A 16,622-nucleotide genomic window follows, 5' to 3' on the forward strand; every position below is an offset into this window, starting at 1 on the left:
GAAAGGTTTGTTGGTCTGATGAGACCAAAATTCAGCTTTTTTGAACATCAGACTAGATGCTATTTTTGGTGGACACCAAACACTTCATATCACCAAAAACCCGCCATTCCTAATTTGAAGGATGGTGCATCGTGCTGTGAGGATACAGTATTTCTCGACAGCAGGCCCTGGAATGCTTGTAAAGGTAAAAGTAAATTGAATTCAGCAAAATGGAGGACAGATTCAGTCTGCAAGAGAACTACAGCTTATGAGAGGATTACTCTACAGCAAGACAATGAGCCGAAGCCTACAGCGAAAACTACACAGGTGAATGTTCTGGAGTGGCCGAGTCAAAGCTCAGACCTCATATTTCTATATTTTCTCATATAGAAAATCTGTGGCTGGACATAAAAAGGTCTGTTCACACGCTAATTCCCTTCCAATCTGGCAGACCTTGAGCACTTTAATTGCAGCCAAAGGTGATGACTTGAATAGATGAATATTTATGCAATCACTTATTTTCAACTATATTTTTAAGGAGTGTCTATTTACACCCCTGGTATGAATAGCCTTGGCCACACAGCTGAGCTATTCACACCCTGTGACATAACAACAAAAAGACGTTGCTCACGTGCACAAAAAACATGGCGGACATTCGTTTTTTTCATCAGCAGAAAGTGAAGAATTCTGAAAGGTTTTGGCATTGATTGCAACAATTAGCTAGTTCATGCACCAGGGTATAAATAGCATACAATACTATATACACCAGGGTACAATAGCATCCACTTCTAACTATACATTGATGCAAACAACATACCTTATTCAGAGTGTCTATTACACAGCTGAGCTATTCACACCCTGTGACGTAACAACAAAAACATGTTGCTCGTTTTTTTATTTTTTTTTTACATTGTGTGATCAATATGCCAGAGTAAATGCACAGGGGTGCAAATAACATACACTGATATTTGTACCTGACAGGGTAATAATAGAACACATTGCTGTGTGCACATACATAGCATACATAGACGGGGTACGAATAGAATTCACTTCTAATTGCACCAGGGTATAAATAGCATTCACTGCTAATTGTACCAGTGGTGCAAATAGCCTTACCCTATTTTAATTAATTAACATTACTTTGTAGAAATCTGCTTTTACTTTGACATTAAAGATGAGATTTTTGTTAAATATTGTAAAAAATGGCCAAATAAAATTGATCAAGATTTATAAAAGCAGTAAAAGTGGAAATATCCAAGGGAGGGTGACTACTTTTTATAGGCCTTGCACACATTCAATAGGACCTGTGGGTGGAGGATAGGACTCTTCAGTCATCAGAAAATTCACTGCTAAAAGACAAAAGTGCACGTCATCATCAGATGTCATGGACTTCCATAAGCAAGCGTGTGTGTGTGTATGTGTGTGTGTGTATGTGTGTAGGAGTGAAAGAGAGTGGGGAAAAGAGAGAGAGAGCTAACTGACCATGAAATACTTCACTACCAGTTGATCTGTCGCTACTCAGTAATCAGGAAAATTAAAAAGTAAAATTATTCTTGTGTGCATGTGCGTGTGTGTGTGCGCAAGTGTGTGTGTGTGCATGCACGCTGAACAACATTGAGGACCCAGATCAGAAGATATTAGTTTGGTCAGAAACCACGGCAGCTCTTCACCACTGCTCATCCTCAGAGGATCACCCTAAGTGTCGCCACAGCCTATGACCTTTGTTATGAACGTACTGGATCGATAGTTGTTTTATGTTACCACTACCAGATGTTGTATGTTACATATTGCCAGATCAGTTTCACCCATTTGCTCTTGAATAAGGAATTGAATTGAATTACCTTTCAAGATGGAGATGAAATTAATTATGGTAAAATCCATATAAAATCCTCAAATAGGTTCACATTTAGGGGCATACAGTAGACTCAGAGTCAAAGCATACTGTATTTGTGTGTGTGTGTGCAGAGCTGGAATGCTGGAATTCCCAACACTGCCTGTGATAACTTCACATCTGGAGACTCATTCTTGTAAAAAAAAACAATGCAATAAACCCTGTGAGGGAAAACAGACAAACACTTGAATTTGAATGTCATGCTTTGATCCATGATCTCTCTTTTTCCCATTTTTTAAGTTGTTGTTTGGAGTTGTCATTTTTTTTACTTCTGGTACTATTTTGAAACAGTGACTTGGTTATGATGTAGTTAGCCCACATATAGGCATATATATGTGGGTATATAAAGGTGAGAGACCAGGAGGTGCTTTGCGCTTCTGCTTTCACCTCTCGATAGCCATGAAGACTCTCCCTGGTTCTTGCAAGTCTGTGCCTGGCTTTTGGCACATGGGCTGCTCCCACCCCTAAACCTTGTGGTAAGTTACATATCTCAGGTCTATAGCAGATTTACAAGAATATTACACATTACACATTACTGTTATTGAATCTCAGTTGTCCTTTATTTCCCATTTATATGTTCTTTCACTTACCACATACTATATGTTTTGTTCTAAAATACTGTTTACAGACTATTGCTCCATTTATAAACATGTTTTCCCATATGCACGTTAGTAGGCCTAAAGGAAATCCATGGAAGTTGCTCTCAGCATTACTATATGACGACGTGCTATTTTTTACCTTTTCGCCATTTCTTAAATGATTTCTAGTGTAATCTCCTCTGCTGGATGGGAGGTTCTCACTGGTACATTATGTTTAAATGTATTGATACAGAAAGATGTTTTTTGAATATCATTGGTTAATACTCTCGAAATTACTACAACGAAACTACTACTATTAATATTCTTGCTTTCTATTCAGAGTGGAAATGAAGGTGGCGTTATGTTGAATGGAAGGTTTACATATGATGGCCTTGGAAAACAGCTCAATATCAGGAATATGGGAATTGTCAACAATACTGTAAGCCATCAGCAAAGGATCTACTTATCCTTTACAATGAGGTAAGTCATGCATGTGACAATTCAGGTGGTGTATCATTAATTTGTAAAATGTCTTCTAGCACATCTATCGCAACTACTAAAAAAACATATTTCACCAAAAAAAGTTAATTTCAAATGTAATTTCCTGTGTAGTGTAAGAACCTGCATGAAATTAGCAGAATTAATAGTGTTGATGGTCCATTGTTTGGAGATTGGATTATTTTATATTTTTTGTGTTTAGCTTTGTTTTCCTCTCTTCTATGCAGGGTGTTCTTAATAATATTGATTATTCTAAATGGACCTGTAAGAAACATCTGATGAATTCTGATTTCATCCCTCTGGGAGTCCCAGAAGGCGCGACTCACTTGGGTCAGGTGGTTGCAGGCTCCTCCTCTTTGTCAGGAATGGATGTACTGGTCAACAGCTGGAAGGGGGCAATTCACCAGGGAAACAGTACATCCATCAGTGAGTAGTAACACATTACATATTGTCCTCCATTACATGTACATTGCATTTTTCTCAATAATATCTATATGAGTTCAAAGCAGAATACATTTCACTCTTTCTCAATTACATTTACGATTAAAAAAAAGACTTTTGTGATAAACTGGATTTACCAAATAATTTAGCAAATAATGCTATCCGAAGAAAGTCTCCATTAAAGTTATTTTTTAGTCCATGACTAGATTTAATCCATGTTTAGGAAACTGACCCTAAACGTTTATAGCTTAAGTGTGTAGGTTTATGAATCTGGCCCTTGTGTGTGACCCTCTAGTTGTTAGCCCAAGGAAAATCTCTTGACAAATCTTGATCCGCAGACTATTACCAGTCTACCTTCACTGAATTCGGCTACCTGCTAATGACCAACCTACTCTACACCCCACAGACCCACTGGACATCCATCAGGTACTTCAATCGACTCTTTAATCATGCTAACACATCAGTACTCTATTGTATGGGCTACAATTGAAATGCATCCTGCTTGGCATAATGAACCCCATGGATTTCCTTCCTCCATTCTTCTGCCAGAAAGCAAAGCTGGAATCTCATGAGACCAACTTCATTGATGCCTTAAAGTCAGTGACAAGGGAAATAGTGTCTGAGGCCTGAGTTGGGAAATAAATAAAACTGAGCATCAATATTTGTAAAAATTATATTTTCATCACTGGTTGCACTAAACAGAAAATATACTTTGGTTAATATGGAATGAATCAATATTTGGACTCTAAACCACTTCCATCACTCAACACTAGTCAGTTTCTTTCATAGCAGTAAAGAGTGTAAAGTCATGCAATGTAGGGCAGCGATTTACAAGAGCATATGTTGCCACAATGGGTCAAACCGTTCCGGCAATGACCTTGTAACATAAAAACAACTAACCAACCAGTATATTCAAACAAAGGTCATATATTAAAACTTGATGGTGTACATTCAAGTCAGTTCCTTTTGAACATTTGGTTCCATTAGAACAGAATTACTGTTAGCATACACTAAGGGAAACTTATTTCATCACATTCTGCTGAGTGATGTGGTCATACTTTGAACACTAGAGGGAGTTGTAGGATAGATCAACCAACATTTCTTGAAAGTTCACAGAAATGTAGGATTAAGTTGTCTGAAAAGCAAAATACAAAAACAAAACGTTATTTCACCTCTAAATATTCCTCTACCTTCTTTTCCTTTGAATATCCTTGGTGCTTTTTATAATCTTCCAAAGAACAAATAATTTAGCTTTGGAACACTTACTGTTGTTGGGGTGTACATGAACATAGGTGAAAGAAATGTTCATAGATAGCTAAATAGTATCAAGGCCTCATGCACAATGCCAGTCATCTACACACTGACCACAAAACACAAGAGTGAAATTTCATTGGTGCTGCGAGGAGATATTTATTTTACTGTAAGAAAAGCATTTTGCCATTCTAAGACTGTTTCATGGCAGGCAGTTTCTTATGTACAGGCTTAAAGTGCTCTCCAGCTTGTGGCTAAAATGATGAGTACATTCCAAGTCTCATTGCGGCCTCAGACTTCCTTGGGCACTTGAGCTGGGGAAACGGGTAGTGGCGAGCAGTAGAAAGGGCTTGAGTGGGACGGCTTCTGACCAGGCTTGACTGTCTGGATAAAACAGATGGTGCGGAGAATTTTCTGGAGGGTTTGCTGTCCCCAGCCTCCAGTCCGCTGGTGCCACTCCCCAGGCTCACAGAGCCATCTAGTTCCTCAGGGTCACTGGTCAGTTTCTCACTTGATTCAGTGCTCTCCAAAGAGGACTCCCTAAACAGATTACTTTGGATTGCAAAGGGATCCTGGTTATGATATGAGCCAACACCACTGACTGCACAGCCGTTCCTGTGGAGCCCTAGGTGTGTGCGCCACAGGGAGTTGCCTTGATCCTGGAAAATGTCAGACTGGACTTCTTGCACGGACAGCTGCCTTTCAAGTGGCCGCCTCCTCATCGCTTGGTGCATGGGAACCACACTGACAGGAGATTTTACAATGATCTCTTCACTGGTTGATGCTGGGAGAAAAGAAAAGAAAAACAAATTTGATTTTTCAGGAAACTTTAATTACAGACACACTTTGGTTTAGTGTACCCATATTCTTCTCGGACTCTTGGTTTAATGCAATACAAAGCAATTGGGGAGTCAGTCAACATGTAGCTTACATATCTGAGAGAGAGAGAGAGAGAGAGAGAGAGAGAGAGAGAGAGAGAGAGAGAGAGTTGCACTCATATGGAACTTGAAATACTTCAGTATCCTAGATAACCTAGATAGCCTAGATAAAAAAACGCATACAATCATATCAATCTTATGCGTAAGGGATAATGTGAACGCCAGTCATTATTAGGAAAATACGTGCCGACAGGGCAAACCGGACTCCGACGCGCTTTCACTTTTTAATGTAGTTCCAGTCTTTGCGTAGGCCTGTAGTGATATGAAAGACGTGAAATAGAAGCACAAAACCCATTTTCCTTGACAGCGGTCTGTTATACCAACGGCCTGTTATTGAGAATTAAGCAGACCACCGAACGTTGGGAAGGCCCATTCAAGTGAATGGAGCATTCTTCAGCATTATGAAGAGCCGTGTAATAAGTCATAATAATGTAGCCTATACAATTTTCTCAGAGCCGTATAAAGGTGGCTTTATATGGCTCTGCACTTTCCCTACCAATACATCGAACTATCATCAAATGGTAACAAAACAAACAAACGCCAGATTGGAAGAATCTCTGCTCATAACCATGACAAAACTTCCTCTACACAAGTTGACAAAATCTGGGTGCTATTTACCTTTCTTAAATACAACAACGCAGGTCTCCTGTCTTTGTTTCTCCTTAATCCAATTATATTGCTCTTTCAGAAGCGCAATATCCATCCTCGTACTTTCAAGAGTTTGGACGCTGTCTTCCGTGTACAATTGACGCCCGTCCGCCGTCTCTTGGCGGAATTCATCCGTCCTTATCACTTGTTTCCACGGACACGTCAAATTTGAACAACAGCATGACAACATCCTGTCAGCATCGATGTGAAATTTATTTCCTTTGATATGGGCAGCAGTATTTAGAATGAGCTCAATAAACCCAGGCTATCTCTGTGTAGACCTACGTGGTCATTGTATACTTTGTGGGCACAGGCATTACAAGGAAGAGCAAACATTCGAGGACGTTTAAAGGTTGATGGAAAGCAACAGTCAAGCATTTAGGCTATAAGCAAGTCTTTGTTATGGTACCTGCCTGGACAGAATGTGAAATACTGTCCTACATTTAAATTTGTGTACAATCAGGAATATATGTAATCTAACTACAACTTTCACCTAAATGCTCTCTAATGGGGGGCTCACCAATTCTTTCTAGTATAGGCTATGTTCTGAAAGAAGATAGTAACAAACATGTATGTAAATAGTAGGCCTAGTCATATTTCATAAAATAGGCATTGTCTGTTTACATTTGATGAAATTGATCAAATTATTTGAAGGCAAGAAAGAAAGCAACAGAAAGCAAAGCAAATGATGATAGTGGTGCTGAAGTTACGGGTGGACGCTATGCAAGGCAATTCATTTATATAGCATATTTTACAGACATGGGTAATTCATGTACTTTATATAAACTAAAGCAAAGAATAAGCATATTAAGGGCAATATCATGTTTAGTTCTGACAGCAGGACTGTGACCTGAGAGGTCTGGAAGGTGTATCTGAAGTATGTCTTATTGGTAATTAGGTCCCATTCCATTGAGTGATTTATGAACAAGCAGTAGTGCTTAAAAGTCAATTCAGTGACTTACTGGAAGTCATTGCAGGGACTTAACTATTGGAGTAATGCAGTTATTTTAGTTTGTGAGAAACTGTATTGCTGTATTGTGTATCACCTGAAGCTTTTTGATTTTGTTTTGTTTTGTTTTGTTTTAGGAAGGCCTGTGAAAAGCCCAATGCAGTAATCAACCCTGCTGGAAATAAATGCATGAATTAGTTATTTTTAAGTCAGTTTGGACATAAGACCTCTACTTTGCCAATGTTTTGAGGTGACTGTCTTGAAATTTAATGGAGCAATGAGATATGAGATGAGATTTCTTTGTCTTTGGCCTTGTTACCGGAGCAGTCACTCCCTGGGCAGCATTGGAGTTCACTGGAGTTCATTCACTGGTGCAGGTGGGGGTGAGGGAGGTGGGGGTGGGTGAGGTAAAGAGTTGACAGGTGGGTGAGGTGGGTAAGGGCTTGTAGCCAGTGGCATTGGTAACAACCATGGAAGAGGAGGAGGTACTGAAGCTATGGCTAGTGGCTGTGGATAGCCATACTGGAGTGGAGTAGTTTGATGATGGTTGGTTGCATACGTTCTTCCTTGTCTTTGTGAATTGTAGAAAGCAGTGGCTGCTGAAGGGGCCAGAATGATTTGTTTCGTGTCACCTGCTGGCTGTTGGTCAGGTGGGGTGCTGTTTCTTGGCCCATGTGGGGTTCCCATAACAGCAGCATTCTGTTGTTGGTGCTTGGTTGCCTGTTGCGACCCCCGCCCACAATAGGTGCCGGGGTGTATGGGAGGAGTTGGCTCCTCCCCGTTGAGTGGGCCTCTGAGATATGTAAAACCGATGTCAGTTGTCAAAAAGGGGGGTAGATAGTAAAGGCGATATGCTGCAAAAAATTCATTCAAAAGCATTTAATTATGCAAACTTTTCTTTCTTTTTTTGATACACAATTGTCTATGAACTTGCATCACAAGTGTAAATCCTGTGATGTTAATCCAAGAACTGAGTGATAGCAATTATTTTCATAGACTAGGCCTACAAAATGGGCTATGTGCTTGTTAAGGGACCTGTCACAAAGAGGATGCTTTGCCATCGTGTGTGTGAGTGCATGAGAGAGGGGGAGGGAGAGGAAAAGGTGCATGCCTCATGGCAAGGGGGAAGGTCAACTATAGATATTCCGTGACCATAGGGAGAGCTCTAGAGTTGCTAAAATATCCAAAACTGCATTGGATCCGATCAGCAACATATCCAAACAAAACGCAAACTGTTGATGAAGGTACCAACAAATACCAACAGGTAGCTAATTCTTCGCTCATTCTGTTTCATTGCTGTGGCTGTTCATGATCCAATCAGCAACATTAAACTGCACATGTGTAACTCCTGTACGATTATTTTCTTCAAAATTTGATAATCTGAGCCCCTGGTACGATACTTAAACATTTGCATCGGACTGCAGGGCTCTTACGGAACAGAATTAAAAAGCAAGCAGTAGGTTACAGAATACATGCAATTATGAAACCAAACCAGGTAAGCGGGTGATACCACAAGATCAGTATTTGTAGGCATAATACTGCACATGACTTCCTTTTCCTTCCTTCCTCCTCAGATTCTGATCCCTCTGTGATAAAACTCTCACCCAGCTGCCTTCAGCAGTTTCAACCTGTTTCATTCTCCAGCTATTTAAAGTTATCTCTCATATGAAATCCTCCTCTTGCCACCTTCACACTTGTTTAAGGATGTTTTTAACATTATTTGCCCTGTTGTTTAGGCCATTATAGGTCCTTATTTACTGCAGTGGTCCGCTGTAGTTGGTCCAACCTCTGCTAAAGAAGCCCAGTCTTGATTCCAGTGACCTGAAAAACTATAGGCCCATCTCCAAATTACCTTTTGTTTCAAAGATCCTGACGTTTTATACATTGTGAGAAAAGCAATGTTCTAAAGCCCTGCTAGAATAATTCAAGTACTGCCTATTGGAGTCCTTTTCATCTTAAAGTTGTTCCCTTTAAGTATCATCCACATAGTAAGAATCGCATTCAAATAGGTCAAATGCATTCACCCTTCCTGATGTCCAAAGATTATGATATTTTACTTTTTGCAAAAGGTCCTCAACAAAGAGGGCTACCATGTTGATGGGCTAGAGCAGTTGTCCCCAAACTTTTTCTTCCGAGGGCCAGCTCACTATGCCTGGCTCTAAGAGAGGGCCAGAGACTCGGAGTATATCAGTAACCATAAATAGCTTAGTGCTGTGAACAACAGCAGTCGACCTTAGTTGAATATTCCATTACATTTAATCATAGGCTACTGCAATTTAATACCATTGTTAGCTGTGTTTATGTTGCCATCATGCCATATCAGTGTAAAATGTAGCTCAAATGAAATAATACTAATAAAAAGACTTTAGCATTCCCAAAAGTATTAGCAGGAGTCCCAAAAGTATTTTATTCAATTCTCTCTGTCTGAACTCTGTGTCTGCATACACAGCTCAAGTTGTGAACAAACAATATCCTACAAATAATTCAAAGTTCTCAAACTATGAGAGTTTTATGAAGTGCTGGCAAAAACATCTGAAATCACCTGATGAGAACTTTGTGAACTCTATGAACATTTGAACAAGTGGATAAAAAAATAGAAATAATTATCCCAGAAAGTCCCAGAAATATGACTTGAATAGAAGTTAATTAGTTATTAACAATTAATTGATAAACTTTTAGAATACTTTGAGCACTGATGCAGTCAGCATAGGCCTACATTGTTTGCAGGTAGGCCTACATTTCATTCTGTTTTCGATGGGAAACGCGAAACAGCGCCAAAACAACCAACAGTGGACAAAAAGAGTATTTCACGTGTATTGTTAAAGGCCCACTATGCAGGATTTTTAGCTTAATGTGCACGTTTTGTTTAGCTTAATTTACCTTCATTTAACAGCTTCAGAGTCATTGGAATGGTTATATGACTTTTTTCGGGTTGAATGGTGGCCGTCTCGCTTCCACCTAGCGCCTGTGAGCGGAAAAACCACCCTTGCAACTGTGGGCCGGCGGGTCGACGGCCTCAGTGTCAGGAAGTATAATGAGTGTAACGAATTGCTTTACTGCATTCAAATACATATACACACCAGGCACCGGCTAGAAAAAGGTAGCGATGGAGTTTCTCAGACATTCGTCATGACAGAGCCAGCGAAAAAGAAGCAAAAACCGAGAAAACAGTAAGGAAATTGCCAATACTGCATAGTTTACCTTTAAGTCTCGCCATAGAGAATGAATGGGGGAAATTACGGAGGTCATAGTTTGGCGATGTGGTACTCCCGTGCGGGCCAGATGCTATATACCACGGACATGTTTTGTGGGGCCACTCAAAATGAGGTGGTGGGCCGTATTCGGCCTGCGGGCCGTAGTTTGGGGACCCCTGGGCTAGAGGAACTAATGGAAATAGCCTTCATCATTAAATAACAGTGCAGTGCACTTACAGTGTGAGCATGCCCCACTTCACAAAAAATCCTACTTCCATGAATTGTTTGCAAGAATTTCCTATCAAACACACACACTTTCTCTCTATCTCTCTCTCTCTCTCTTTTACACACACACACACACAGAGAGAGAACATTCTCGTGCACACGCGGCCCCTTTAAATAGTTGGAGGCATTGGAGACACGATGAAATCCACGTGCCTATCAGCGCTTTCTAAAGATCTGTAGTTTGCGATGGCGGCGTCAAGGGGTTCTTGTTACCTGGGATTTGATTTCAGCACCCAGCAGGTAGGGCCAGAATTCCTTGAGTAGCTTACGTGGCGTGTTTACTGTAGCCTACGTATAGCACGTTATCAAGCAGGATATCTATGTCAACACGCATTGTGGAGGAAAGGAAAAAAGCGGAAGAACTGAAGGCGGCGGCTGTTAGTCAGACAGTAACTATGGACAGTAAAGGTTTCTGTTCAGTGCTGTAGCCTAGTTGTGTCCGCAGAGTAGTTCTAGCCTAGGCTACATTTTTCAGTAGATTAGAATGTTATGTATAAAGTTATTCATGCTAGCGAGCCAGCCAGCTTTTAGTCTGCACCTAACCTGTTCTCAATGAAAACTGGACTTTGCACCTCAAGTGCTGATAAGACAAAACAGTTTGATTAATTTTGCCATGACCCAAATGAGAGTGTACAACTGCAAGAATATTGTCAATAGAGGGTTGGTTTACAATGACATAGGCCTTACATCAGTCATACTGTATCCCAGTTTGCACGGGAGATATATCGGCTGCTGTAAGTTTCATGCTACCCGCAGCCTAAGTAACAGGTTTGAAGTCGTAATCGAGTAGGCTAACCTGTATCCAACCGACTTTCATGCTGACCAAACAAAACAAAAAAAAGAAGAAAGAAAACAAAGTCCCGTGATGAAACTTTCCTAGCCTCACAAACATAACTGCCAATATTAAGTGTCAAAAACGGCCTTTTTTGAGAAATTCCTTGAAGTTCATTATGTAGGAATGCATTTTGGACACGAACAAATTGCATTGCATCTATCAAACATTTAAGTTGTTACTTGTATTAGGCTATTAGTCTTGTCATTTTGTTATCTTATTGTTTTACAACATATACATCTCATATGCAGCTGAAAGTTGTAGCCATCCACGAAGACCTTGATTTGATTCACCAGAATAATGTGCAGTTTGACAGTGAACTTAAGGAATTCAGGTAACACTTTCGTCATGGAGATAATGATTATGATTTTTTTTTTTTAAATGATAATAAAATAATTGAGTTTATTTTGGCAATTAATACATAACACTTCTCCCCTGTGAATTCATGCAGGACCCAAGGAGGGGTTCATATCCATGCTGATGGGTTGACCGTTACTTCACCAGTACTCATGTGGGTAAAGGTAGTTAATCTCCATTTAATGCTTCAGATGTTTATTTGCAAAGCCTACAGGTTAATTGCTGATTTACTGAAATAATGAAATTGTACTGTCAGAGTTTTAAAAAGGCCTTCATGATGCATACTTTGCATTGATGGACAACTGCAGTATAAGCCTACATCATCTATTTTCTATGGTGATATGCATTTAGTCGCTGTTTAACAAATCGTCCAAAATACCATTAATGACTAATGACAGTTCACATGTTAGTAGGCTATGCATTGTGTAACTGAGGTAATGGCGCTGGAATTATAACATTGTACATATGAGCAAAAACAATCTTTGCACAATAGCTTTGTTGAACAGTAAGTCAGGTGTCTTTTGTGTGTTTTACTTTTAGGCTCTTGACATGATCCTTGACAAAATGAAAGCGGCTGGATTTGATTTCTCCTGTGTTAGAGCCCTCTCTGGAAGTGGGCAGGTCTGTGGCTCCCACCACTTTTGTATTTTGCTTCAACAGTTGATCCACCCAAAGTTTACACAGAATGTCATTTCACTGAAGAACTGCTCTTGTTTTATGCAGCAACACGGCAGCGTCTATTGGAAAAAAGAAGCCTGTCAGGTGCTTAGTCGTCTTGATCCAGAAAAGCCATTACATAAACTCCTCCAGGTAAAGGCTGTTTGCTGCAGTTTGACTAGTCTTCAAAGTTCTTTGCCACTGTCCTTTTCATCTGGCTGGTTAATGCGTCAACTACTGGGTGCAACTCATGTTGACATAATGACTTTCCCATATTTGTTGAGCTTGCAACCATGATAGGCCTCAAATTCACTGGTGAAATAATCTAACATAATTCTGATTACCATGCAAGGAGTTGAAGATGGCTTTTTCATATGGTAACGTTTGGAAGTTTTAACATTGCCTGGCATTTATAGCACTTAGAGGAAATTGTAGGCCTGAAGTATTTAAAGGTGGTTTGGGAAACAATTAGGTAGTGTTTTTTAACTTTAAAGAGAGAGAGATATAGAGAGATGGTAATGATGATCGACAATAGACATCATCTATTAAATTAAATCCCAACTATTTTGGCAATCGGTTAATTGGTTTGTGTCAAATTCTAATGGCAGCTTCTTAAAATCTGAATATCTTCAGCTTTACTTACTCCTCCATGACCATAATGAAAACTATATTTTGCATTTTGACAAAACAAGGCATTTAAGGACATAGCATTAGCCTTTTGGAAACACTGATCAACATTTTATTGCTCCAGCACCTAATTGATTTGAGAAAATAATCGACAGATTAATCGACTGTGAAAATTATTGTTAGTTACAGCCCTAGAGATGATTTAACAGAAAGTTTGTTTTGTGTGCATTGCATCTAGGGTCAGTTTGCTGTTGAAGACAGTCCAATATGGATGGATTCTAGTACTTCAGCCCAGTGTTCAAACCTGGAGAAAGCTGTAGGATGTGCTCAAACCTTGGCTGACATCACTGGTTCTCGGGCATACGAGGTGCGACCATTTCTAATCTTAAGAAATGCAGTAAATAAGTGATAGAGAGTTAACTAAACTGCACGGCCTCTCTATGTTTTCTGTTCTGGTAGCAGTGTTGGCCTACTGACCAAACTGCATGCCCTCCCTGTGTTTCTTGTTCCAGGTGGCTTTTTAAACCTTAATGTCACTAAAGTGCACATATGTATGTATGTTGATGCATTTACGTGATATTAAGCCTTGTTTTAATAGCGTTTCACAGGAAATCAGGTCGCTAAGATTCATCAGTCAAAGCCTGACGTGTACAGTGAGACAGAGGTAAGGGGATATCTAATGTTGAAATGGCCATTGTTTACAAACTTACTTAAGCAAAAAGTAATTTCTTATTAAAATATAGAGTATATTCTGTTGGTGCCTTAATGATGAATGCATCTGTCTGTGTGTTTTTAAAGGGGTAATCTATAGCTAATCTAAAAATGATGGACGTACCGCTCTGTAATTGTAGAATGTGTGATTTTCATTTCAGAGGATTTCACTTGTCAGCAGCTTTGCTGCCTCCATATTTCTGGGTGATCATGCACCGGTTGATTACAGTGACGGTAAGCACAAACAGACTTGAAAACAGTTTCTTGTTGTTACTTCTTAATGTATATTAAAGCTGAATGAGGTTGAAATGAAAGATTCCCTTTGCAAAGAGAGTTTCATGGCGTTGACTGTTTGTTTATTTCCTCTGTTATCCAGGTTCTGGCATGAACTTGATGGACATATTCTCGAAACAGTGGTCGCTGCCCTGTCTTCAGGCCACAGCTCCTGGTCTACAGGCTAAACTAGGTGCCCCAGTCCCATCCACTGCTGTTCTGGTACAGATTTTTGTATTCTGTGTTCTCTTTTACTGTGCAACATCATCATTGTTTTTGAAATGAGACTTATTGGCTGTCTGTGCAGGGTGATGTGTCCTCTTACTTTGTGAAGAGATATGGCTTTCCTATGGACTGTAAGGTGGTTGCATTTACTGGTGATAACCCAGGTAAATAGGAATCTTTTTCCATGATGACACAGTTAGTGTTGTGGTCAGCTGTAGTAGTATGTTTGTAATTGCATTCATCCTTTAGGCTGAAGAGTATTATTAGTTTATGTGTTTTAATTCTGCCTTGACTTCCTGGCTTTCTGATGGATATCGAGCCATTCTCCAAGATTTAGTGGATGTTTTAACGTCATGATGTCACTAGGTGGCAGCAGCATTTTACTCAATGTTCCATTCTACTATCACTCTGGTGTGTTTAACACACATGTCCACCGTCCAAGAGGAGGGTGTGTGTGTGTGTGTGTGTGTGTGTGTGTGTGTGTGTGTGTGTGTGTGTGTGTGTGTGTGTGAAAGAGAGAGGGTAAGAGCTGGCCCAGGGCCAGACTGTTTTCACTCGTGCCTCTTTGGTAGGCGTGGGTTGACATTTTTCAATTAAAAAGCACCAGACGCAGATCACCACAGAAGTGACCCTGACACCCGCCACCCCATGCCATCCTGGCTCAGCGGTGTCATCTGCATAAAAGGAGCTTTATGGCCAATAAAAGTGCCGAAGACGCCCCAGCAGAGGGTGTGAATAGCAGCCGCCAGATCTCTACAGTGTCTGGTGGTCAGCTTGATGAGCGATTTCCCATGGATTAATGGATCCAATTGTGCAATTTACCCCCATTCAATTAATTATCCTACGGGGTTGTCACATCAGGGGCGACCAGGATGCATTATGGGTAAGGTACCATGAGAGTGTTCAGCTGAATTGTAATTAGAATCAAAAAAGCACTCGACAGGACAAGCTGAATTTTTATCTCTGTGCAAAAGAACTCCGCTGGTGTTGACTTTAATATGAAACAGTAGGTATCACTTTAGTGGGTCTCCCGCACGTGTTCAAAGATTCAGGATGGAAATGCAGGAACTGAAATGAAAGGACAGGCGACTCCTGATGTATTGAAATGAGAATTCGGTTGCGGGATCATTTTTCTTGGGCCTGTCATAGCTAGCAGGAGCCCCCCACACATGTCAACACACTGGGAGATTTATCGAACTTTTTCTGCAAGGTCACCAAGAAAGCCGATGGACGGGAATGATTAAATTTTAACACAGTCCGCCCACTAAATCCAAATTAAAACATGTAAAAGATGCTGCTTGACACTTTGGGTCTCGTTTATGTCTGGCCCAAAGGTTTAACATCTGTATCACAGTTGCTAACATTATCAAATGTCATCTCTCATAGATGTCCCTCATTAATGATCAATATTGCAATATATGCAATATTGGCAGTTTGCCACCGAGTAGAAATTTATGAAGTAACTCATGGCTGAGATGTGCAAGCCTTAAATTAAAGTAATTTATCCACTCTTTGTGTGAGTGCCTTAAGAGCAAGGCTGCAGACTTTTGATTGAGCTTCATGTTTCAGCGTCCCTTGCAGGAATGAGGCTCCAAGAGGGTGATGTAGCGGTAAGTCCTCTTTGAACTCAAGTGCATTAGTCATGCCATTATTGTGGTTAAGGTACATGTACTGTATGCCATGTTTGCAAACCCAAATTCACTGCACGGGAGTGGTAACATTTTGTGATGCTGCAAATGCAATGTGGAAGACTTATACAAGTATTGAGATAATTTATTCAAGAGCTCATGGGGTAGATATCTCCAGCTGTTCTCTTCATCAAAGTGTGCTTTGAGACACAAGATCGATGTAGTTTATATGTTAAAAGAACAGGCTTTGATCTTCGCCCCTAAATGATGGATCATGCATGGATCATACACTCTTGGAATTCTCACTAATAAATAATTCCTCTGACCTTCAGCCACACATGGGTAGCCCGCACATTTAGCAAATCCAGTAAACTAACTGGCATTCCGTTTGTGTTTAACTTCAAATGCATCAGTAACATTTCTGGGCAGTAAAACGCATCGGTAAGATTACTGGGCATGCTTGAATTGAGTCTGACTTCTTAGTTGTCTTCATTCTTAATGCAAAGCAATATTTTATTATGTTTCAGTGACATTCCTATAATGAACAAAGAAAGTTAAAGAAACTGATTACCCATCTTCCGCTTGCAGTGATTAAAACCTTTTTTGGTAACCTTGAACAACTGGAAGAGTAGGAATCATTTCTTGTGGTTTTGGAGTTTT

The 16,622-nt window shown here is 40.1% G+C and overlaps 3 protein-coding genes across 5 annotated transcripts in view; 2 read left to right on the top strand and 1 right to left on the bottom strand.

Annotated features, from left to right (window-relative positions):
* The first annotated feature begins 2,866 nt into the window (after nt 1–2,866).
* On the top strand, nt 2,867–4,017 carry LOC143131487 (ependymin-like). Its single transcript, XM_076291139.1, has 4 exons — nt 2,867–2,887; nt 3,174–3,372; nt 3,726–3,813; nt 3,852–4,017. The coding sequence occupies exons 1-4, from the start codon at nt 2,867–2,869 to the stop codon at nt 4,015–4,017; spliced, it is 474 nt and encodes a 157-aa protein (XP_076147254.1).
* A 72-nt stretch (nt 4,018–4,089) lies between these two features.
* Nucleotides 4,090–6,356, bottom strand: LOC143131687 (uncharacterized). Its single transcript, XM_076291302.1, has 2 exons — nt 6,195–6,356; nt 4,090–5,422 (listed from the first exon to the last, which is right to left on the bottom strand). Exons 1-2 carry the CDS (start codon nt 6,277–6,279, stop codon nt 4,893–4,895), a joined length of 615 nt encoding a protein of 204 aa, XP_076147417.1. The 5' UTR covers nt 6,280–6,356; the 3' UTR covers nt 4,090–4,892.
* A 4,415-nt stretch (nt 6,357–10,771) lies between these two features.
* xylb (xylulokinase homolog (H. influenzae)) overlaps nt 10,772–16,622 on the top strand; it is a 28,652-nt gene continuing 22,801 nt past the window's right edge. For 2 of the 3 annotated variants that reach the window (XR_012988039.1, XM_076290508.1), the window contains exons 1-11: nt 10,772–10,892; nt 11,736–11,818; nt 11,936–12,005; nt 12,382–12,462; nt 12,565–12,651; nt 13,364–13,492; nt 13,724–13,789; nt 13,998–14,070; nt 14,213–14,331; nt 14,417–14,498; nt 15,904–15,944. Coding sequence is in view for 2 of the 3 variants with exons in the window: in XM_076290508.1 (XP_076146623.1) it covers nt 10,839–10,892; nt 11,736–11,818; nt 11,936–12,005; nt 12,382–12,462; nt 12,565–12,651; nt 13,364–13,492; nt 13,724–13,789; nt 13,998–14,070; nt 14,213–14,331; nt 14,417–14,498; nt 15,904–15,944 (885 nt within the window). In the remaining variant the exon portion in view is untranslated. Of the gene's footprint in view, nt 10,893–11,735; nt 11,819–11,935; nt 12,006–12,381; nt 12,463–12,564; nt 12,652–13,363; nt 13,493–13,723; nt 13,790–13,997; nt 14,071–14,212; nt 14,332–14,416; nt 14,499–15,903; nt 15,945–16,622 lie in introns of those variants that run through there. The other variant, XM_076290509.1, reaches the window with a different exon arrangement.

The sequence above is a fragment of the Alosa pseudoharengus genome, unplaced genomic scaffold (genome assembly GCF_046254945.1).
Source record: "Alosa pseudoharengus isolate Yale_2024_CS ecotype anadromous, Long Island Sound unplaced genomic scaffold, YU_APseudo_1.1 YU_APseudo_1.1_scf_18, whole genome shotgun sequence".
Lineage (NCBI taxonomy): Eukaryota > Metazoa > Chordata > Actinopteri > Clupeiformes > Clupeidae > Alosa > Alosa pseudoharengus.